Here is an 8,608-nt window from a genome sequence, read left to right on the forward strand (position 1 = left end):
CACATAAAATCTAATATAAAGAGGTATTTGGGAACTAATTAAAGGAGTTACCTGAGTCCAGCTCAAAACTAGATATGAAACAACAGACCTTTCAAATGCCTCTCTAAGTTCAGCTTGCAAAAAACAACATTGTGGCTGTGTCTACATGAGATGCTTACTGCACAGTAGCTTGTGCATGCTACTGCACAGTCAGCGTTACCAGGAAGCCATGTGGAGACATTACTGCGCAGTTACTGTGCAATCATTTAGTACTTGGGTATGCAAGTACAAAATGACTGTTCAGTAACAACTCATGGAGGTGCGGCCTGTGTTTAACATTCTTGAGAAAAAGTGGAACTTGGAGGGATATAATTGCATGGAAAGTCTAGACATTTCACCAAAACAAAGCTGTTTGCCTATGTCAGTGGTTCTCAACCTCATTGGACTGGAGGTACCCCTCACTGGACTTGAAGCATCCCTCCATATCTTTTGTGAATTGAGGCACACAATTTTAAAAACTAATTTATAGATTACAGTGCTTGAGTCCTTGCAGAGGGGTCTGGCAATGGGGATGGGTGATTGCCCAGGCAGGTACAACACTTATCTGCTTAGTTTATCTGCCTGTCACCTCACTTATCTCCTCACGCATCACAGCACCCTTCAAAAGATCTGGCAGCACCCCAGGGTGCCCTGGCAGCCTGGCTGAGAATCACTGGTGTATGTTCATGAAAGTCCCTTGTGCCCAATATGGGTAGAAAATATAGCCCAAAATCTGAGCCCAAAGAAAATCAACAGAAAGGCAAATAAAATCTATGTCCTTGAAGAGGGTATTCTCCAAAGTACCTTTTCATTCATCCTTAGATTCATTTGTCTTGAAGCCTGAGGCTGTCCCTGAGACTGCCTGTCTATCTGGCAAGAATGATAATGCCATATTTTAGTTGCTACTATATACAAATCCACTTTGCTCAAGCAAATGGCCTATTAGAAATGGACTTCATTTGGCTTCTGAGTACAAAAAAGGGTGCTCAAGGGTATAAAATGTTGTCAGCTGTGCTCCAAACATCTTTTTTGCTAGTATGAAGGGGAAAATGGGGAAAAATGTATGATATATGGAAAAGGGAAAATGTATGATACATGGTGCTAAGGAAAAATACCTTTTGTTTGAAAATTAAAATCCACAAAGTAGAATTTGAGGATTTCACATAGTTCTTGCAGGCATCACTCTGAATGAGTGCTAAAGATCAGCAAGCAAACTACTGATTTATTACAACACCAACAGTCATCATAGAGCAACACATGCAGTCTCCTGATGCTAAAAGACTCAAAACAATCCAAGCTACATGGCACCTATAACATCAATTAGAATTCCACAGACCACAATTTAGATGACTATTGTGCCAGGTAAAAAAGCTCTGTAATAGTTTGTCCCTTGGGGTAAATTTTAAAGGGCATCAAGATGCAATCTCTGTATTTTCACTAGAACACCTGACACAGAATTTACCTCCATGTAACTGATTTTTCATTTACCAGTTTTAGTTCGAATGCTTTCAGTAAAACCTACTCAGTTGGTTAATGTTCCCAGTAGGGGTTCTCATTTGATATAATACCTCACACTGTGCCCTGTGTTTCTTAAGGGCCCAGAGGAGAGCTACTTCTTTATCTGCATTACTCCACATCACATATGCTAACTTGATTTAGAACATAATACTCCAAAAAGATTCAAAGTATGTGTGTGCGTGCATGCATATGTGTGCATACATATTTTAAATGTGATGTTTTCAATAGTCCCCTTTTGATACAGGCTGTTTTAGAAGATAGAGAAACCTGAAGCTTCTCATATGGACATACTCTAAGGTCTCTTGCAAGAGCCCATAAAAGCAAGGTGTATTGCTTTACAGGTATTCTACACATCTTGAGGGATTAAATCATGGATTACATAAAACTATTACTTAATTTCTAGTGAATGGCCTGAAATAGGTTCTTACTAAAGAAGCCCTAACATTCACTTTTCCATGATGACATCAGGTAATTGAGGTTTGTTTAATGGATTTTGGTGCTGAAATATTCAGTTACACCATCTTTTATCTGCTATTTGATCTACTGGCATATATTAGTTCAATGCTAACAAAAACTACAATTGGTAAAGCAGATTCCTTGTTAAATTAGTAGCAAGACATTAATAAAATAGAATTTTGAATTTTTTAGAGTATTGGAGTCACTGAGTTTTTTTATTATTTTGTTTTTTCTAGAAAAAGGAATAGCTACAAAACCATGAATTGGTTTAAAATTGTTCTAGGAAATTAATTACTTTTTAAAATAAATATTTTTAGAGGAAAAAGTGATTTGTAATGCAAATTTGTTTTTGAAAGTATTTGGTTATGTACAGTCTTCTTTCCTTGTCCCCTTTGCTATGTGTAATACAAACCTGCATAAATGTATACGGCGGGGGGAGGGAGGTGGGGGGAGGAATAAAAGAACAGAAATGTGATGGTTAAGACCTACAGGAGCTGACTCACTAACTTGAGTTATTGCTGTGCAGAAAGTTTATAAAGCCTTTACATCTGGATGAACACTTAACGCTACTTCAGCCTTGACAGTTGACCTTTCAATTTGATTGAACTCAGCAACAATAATAGCAGTATCTCCAGTATAGACAAGGCAACATACTGTGTTTAGCAACCTATCTTCCTTATTGAATCTTATCTCAAGTGACTAAAATTCACGCTCTTTGCATGGTTTGCAAAGAAATTTTCTCGTTTACAATGCTGCTGTTGCAGAGACCAATCCAGGGACAATTTCCTTTTTTTTCTTTCTCCCACCATTTTGGATATTCTTGGTTTCAGTTTAGGGGCAATAAAAACTAATAAAAACCTAATATTTAATCAATATGAATTATTTTTCTGACAATAAGACCTAGTGTGAAAAAGCAATAAACAAGTTAGACTGTTGTAATTTGGTCAACCACTCGGGTACTATCCATATCCACCATTTCAACACACTCTATTTCCTCACGATTTTCAGGATTCTTCTTCTCTTTCCTTTTTTTCTTGGATGGTGGCACAAAAGTCAGTATCACAGGTAAAATGGCAAAGCAGTGAAAGAAGGTAACTAATGCTATTAAAAACAAGCACCTGAACAGTGTACGGGTCAGATTTGAAGGCACAGCTGCAAGAGGAATCAGACCAACAATATAACAGAGGTAGCTCTGTAAAATAGCTACCCCGTGAACTTCAAGGGCATTTTTTACCCATTTAGTTCTTGTGAAATCTTTGCCCAGGACAAAAGTTGATAACAGTGGAGCACAGTTGTCAATTGTATAATTAATTCCATAAATTAAGCACAACACAGAAATACAATCCAGTTCCACTTTCCACAAGGTCATAAAACCTATAACTCCAAATTCGACTGAGGCAACAGCTAGAGTGAGCCAGACATTGATCAGAGAGTCTGCCACCAGGAATGCGGAGAAGAAGAGCAGAAATAAAGCACTGATGCAGGAGTTTTGTAAGGGGGCTCCCACTGAGGAGGCATAACGATCCATGTACACAAATGATGGATTGAAAACGATGAATTTCACCTTGGAGGTGAGAGAGAGCTTCCTCAAGGTTTCCAGGAGATCATAAAGTTCTTCTCTCTTGGTTTCCATCGTCTTGGCCACCAAGAACATTCTGGAAGCCACTACATCCACTTCATTATTATATTTCTTGGAAAAGATGATATCCTCTGAAAAATGGGCAAACTGGGGGGCTTTCAGGAAAGAGTTCCTCAACATATCAGTAAAATTCTTTTTGGGCAATCCAGTAGATATGTTGAGTTTCCTAAGATAATTTAAGTAGCTCTCAAACCAGGATATTCTCACAAACCCCTTGGTATACTCCAGCACGTCCTCTTGAACACTTGTGTTCCAGTATTCTATTGACTCATAGATATAAAACCCAATGACTGGGCTGTAGTTACTGAAATACTTTTGCTGGGCAGTAGTATACTCAATGGTTCGAGTTGCAGTTGCTACAATGTTACTAAGGTCTGACCCTTCATTGACCTGCAGGTAGCCCATTAAGGCAAAGGAAATATAAACAAGGTAAAAGAGAACTACAAAAGGCTTGACATAAGTGTTTGTTATCCAGTCACAGTAATAGCGTTTTAGGAAACATACCAATAGATGACTTTCATAAGTGTTTGTTTCCTCTGAATCTGTTGTGTCCTCACTGAATTTGGCAGTCAGAAGAAACCTATACCACGCAGGCTTCTCTTGCAATACCTCTGGCTTTGGTACCTTTCTGCAGAAGATACTATGCTGGTAGTTGTTTTCTATGTAGCCAGTAAACACCAGGCTGGAACCATAAAAGGAGAGTACATAGAGGTAGTTGAAGAAAATTGCAATACAGGAATTGCAGCAGAAAATCCTGGCTGCTTCAATGTTAGTGAAGGGACTGGCACCTATTCCAAAAGTGACCAGGTACATGGCAGTGGTGAGAGAAAAGGAGAGCATGGAGTCTGCAAACACAGCTGCAGTTCTCTCTTTAACATGTTGGTCTTCTCTGGTTTTCCTCCAGGAGGATAACATTTCAAAAGTCCCATATAACCCATGACCTAGAATAGAGAACAAAGCAAGTGTTTAAGGTATTTATCTCTCAGTCAAGGAGGACAAGCCAACATGGAATAAAATTTCAACATGGACATGCTAACAGGCTCACAGGAAATAAAAGTAGATTCATTAATGTGGCAAAGGTCCTGAAAAAAAGAATGATATTAAGGTTTTGTAAGTAACAGAACTATATTCATTATGAAAAAGATAGTTTGGAAATCTAAGTGTCTTTATCAGCAGCCCTGGTTTGCTGGTAAATAAATAGAATATTTGTGGGTTTTTTTAAACCACTGATTTCAGTATCCCAGAGTGCATATGCTGGAAGACACGCCAAATGTTTTTTATTGTTGTTAAAGATGCTGGGATCTGTCTAGTGATCAGGAGCTAGAAGAGCCTGTGCTGGCAACTGATGGCCTCCCTTGCATTATTTTTCTGTATGCAAAGTATCTATTCTTGCAGCAGTTTGTAAAAGTAAATGCAGCTCCATTTAACTTAGCAACACCTAAAATACTGTATTCTGTTTATTCATCTCTTAAAACAGATGCAGTGCTCATGAAAGATGCTGAACTGAAAGACCTGGAAACTGAAATTCTCTGTTCAGTCACAGAACAAATAGAGGCCTGGGCAAACTGCATGGGTTTTCCTGTGTCTCTGAGTAGTTTATATTACATGGCCGTTTAACTCTTTGTCTCATTTCTGTGACTTATGGTTATACAATTGTGGTGATGACTGAAGTAATGTGGACCATATACAATAGAACTAAACAGAATACACACTCGCTCACCGATTAGCCATCAGATTGCAATGAATGAACCACAACTAGCTGAGGTTTCCACAGAGAGCAAGAGAAAAACACATCTTTATGAAGTAACTAACAGTTGAATTATTTTTACAGTTACTGTCACAATCATCATTCACTGATTTTCTCCTTTTAGGTCTGCTCTTCATTTCTCTTCTTTTTAAATCTTTGTTTCTATTTCTCTCCCACTGCTCTACCTCTGTCAACCTACTCTGCATTTCATTCTCTTCAGAAACTCCCAAATCCCAGTCTAGTGTACTTTATTCTGACCATGCCATCCTCCCAGCCACGAACATTTTAGATCACTGATGAAGTAGCAAATGATGATGATTAAGCATAATCATTGGATTATCAACTCCAAATTCTAATCAACCAAGGTCCGGGAACTCAAGGCAGTCGGTACTTCCGAGTTATTGTATTAGGCTGTGTGCAAACTCAAGCAGACGTTACTGCATTTGCTTTACTGTGTTCTGATTTAGCAGGCTCTCTGCTGCCAGAACAGCTAGAAACCTTATGTTTTAAAACAAGAGAGTTTGAAAAGAAGCATTTAGATTACGAAAATCAGAACATATTATGAAGGTTCCATAATAGATCATGTGGGCTTTACATTTGTCGTCCTCACTCCTTATTGTCAGTGTCTTTACAGAGTTAGAGTAGTCACAGCTGATTTGCTTCAGTCTATAATAAAATATCTAAGTGTTGAGCAGATGAGATGGCTCTTCACCCTAGTAAGAATGGAAAACCATGAGCATCCTCAAACAAGAGACACTTACAATATGGAACTAAAATGAGGTGATGTAACAAGTACTACCGTATCTCTTCATCATCATCCTGTATTTCATTACCATGCCCCAGTGCATAAACAATATAATATTTCCATCATTATTGAAGACATGAGATAAAATGTGAATATCTATTTCCCTGTAATGTTACAATTTGGTTTCCAATGGGAAAGTTAGCATTTATTATAATTTTTCCAAACATTGTTTTACAGCTGTTTCTAGAGGGCAGGTTAAAATTGTCAGTTTGATAACTAGTATAGTGCCCCTTCTTAAAACTAGTTGGGGGTGCTGAAACTCCCCAGACATAAAATAAGCAAAAAGCACAATGAGTGACTGACATTGTTAACTATGTTTTAAATAGTCATGTTCTGGGCTCAGTAGGGAAAGCTATTAAACTTGCTTTCAGTGTGTTCTTTGTAAAGACAGATTGACCTTTATTTTTAAAAGTAACTGATCACTTGCTGAAGCAGGGAGTGAGAGGTTTAATCCCTTTATGGTTCCCGTAAGTCCTACAGACAGTCTTGTCTGAGAATTTCACACAGCATCATGCACATTAGCTTCTACTGAGAAAAATGCTATAAAATGAGGTCACTGAATGTTACAAATTACTTTCATCTGGACCTTTAGTTATACCAGGTTTTAAAAAAGTGTTTTGGCAATAATAGGGTCTTACATTAAAAAAAAAAATCAAATAGCTGCATTAATTTGGCAGTCCTTAGCCATTTCAGCAAAACAAAATTTAGATCTAGTTAAAACCAATATAAAGTTTGTTTTCTTTTATTAGTTTACTATTTTGGATAAAAGCAGTGTTTGATGACATTGACTTCTGATTGCCACTAACTGCAAAGAGAAAAAAAAATAGAAAGCTTGGGGAGAAGTTTTCTTACTTTGTTTTTACATAAGCTAACCTAACCTAAAAAGCGAAGTGATTAAGAGAGCTATCTATTAAGTGAGGTTGAAATGGACATAACCAAGGAAGTTAACTGAAAGAGCAGTAGCCCTGTGTGTAATCCCATTTTATGTCTCTCTTCCATTGTTAGTTACACAATCCGTGCATTATTGTTTTTTTCTTTTTCAATTTTGTCTGTTTTTTATTTGTTCTGTATATTATGTATTGCAGTTGTGAAGGGTATTAGGTGCCTGAGTGCCTATTTTTAAAAATATTTCAGAGGTATAAGGGAGAATAGAGAATTAGTGCTTGAAGTTCTACTGATGACTCACTGACACCCAAAGAAAGGCAGATCATTTGATTTTTGTTGCTTCGTATATAAAGGTATTTGTTTTTTTCCTACTCATTGTTTCAGGTTTTCAGTTTTCAGGGCCATCTGCCTTCCACATTTGATCCTTTTTTCCCTCTTTCCCAGTGCTATGTCTGGCTTATGAACTACCAAGGAGAGGCCAAGTTATTCCTCACAAATAAATAATACCATTATTTTAATCTTTTTTTTCCTATTACTGAGTTATACACAACTGTGTAATGACTTTATATAGATTTGTTTATTATTTGCAGATACTCAGTAAATAACGTGTCATAACATGTAGCCAATGGGTTACTGGCAAACTGCTTGCTATCAACATTTGCTATTATGATTTGCTATTCAGGACCTGTGATTGGTTGTCTAAGTTTCTGATGATCCCTTGTTGAGGGACCCAAAGTTTATACTAGGAGGAGCTCCTTTCTCCATTTGTATCAGTTTGTTCATTATTCACAGCTCTTCAACAAATCTTTCATATAAGTAATTTATAAAACAGTGCATACTCTTGCAAATTGTATATAACTTGGATAAGGAGAGGAAATGAGACATGGTGGCACTGGTTATGGTGCGCTGGCTGAGCAAGGCAATCAGAAAACATAAGGCGAAATAAAACCTAAAGGGTACTGTGGGGACTGGGGAAATGTATGCTAAAAGGGTAAACACAGTTCTTGAGGGAATGGGAAAGAGGTAGTTGTGAAAGCCTGGGAAAATACCCCTGTCATCCCTCAGAACAAGTCCTTTGTGAGACAGATAGCTTGCTCTCATTATATTTCTTGTGGCTTTAGAGCAATTCTGACTAACACAGAGAAATCAAAACTAAATGGGGGATGGAAATTTGAGAGGGTGGTCATGGTCTACACTTTCTGCAGCACCCTAGCCTTTGTAATGATGAAGAGTGATCCCTTCTAAAATAAAAAAATAAGTCTACTTCATATGTAGTTTGTCATTAGTAGTCTAAAAACGCTTTACAAAGGGTATCACTATTCTTATTTCATATATGGGGAAACTGAGACACCAAGAAGTGTAATGCCTGAAATCACTCAGAAGTAGGCTGACCATATGGACCATATTGCCCTCTGTTTTACCTTTGTTTTCCTAAGCACATTTCATAGTCAGGTCAGAAGGGACCTGAGCAGATCGTTGAGTCCGACCCCCTGCCATGGCAGGAAAGAGTACTGGGGTCAAACGACCCCAGCAAGGTGTT

General features: G+C 37.7%; 1 protein-coding gene across 1 annotated transcript in view; it reads right to left on the reverse strand.

Annotated features, from left to right (window-relative positions):
- Positions 1-246: 246 nt before the first annotated feature.
- Positions 247-8,608, reverse strand: part of PTCHD1 (patched domain containing 1) — a 26,525-nt gene continuing 18,163 nt past the window's right edge. The window contains exon 3 of the mRNA XM_019529175.1: positions 247-4,572. Within this exon, the coding sequence (XP_019384720.1) occupies positions 2,918-4,572 (1,655 nt within the window). The 3' untranslated portion in view covers positions 247-2,917. The remainder of the gene's footprint in view (positions 4,573-8,608) is intronic.

The sequence above is a fragment of the Crocodylus porosus genome, unplaced genomic scaffold (genome assembly GCF_001723895.1).
Source record: "Crocodylus porosus isolate Cpor-Errol unplaced genomic scaffold, CroPor_comp1, whole genome shotgun sequence".
Taxonomy (NCBI): Eukaryota; Metazoa; Chordata; order Crocodylia; family Crocodylidae; genus Crocodylus; species Crocodylus porosus.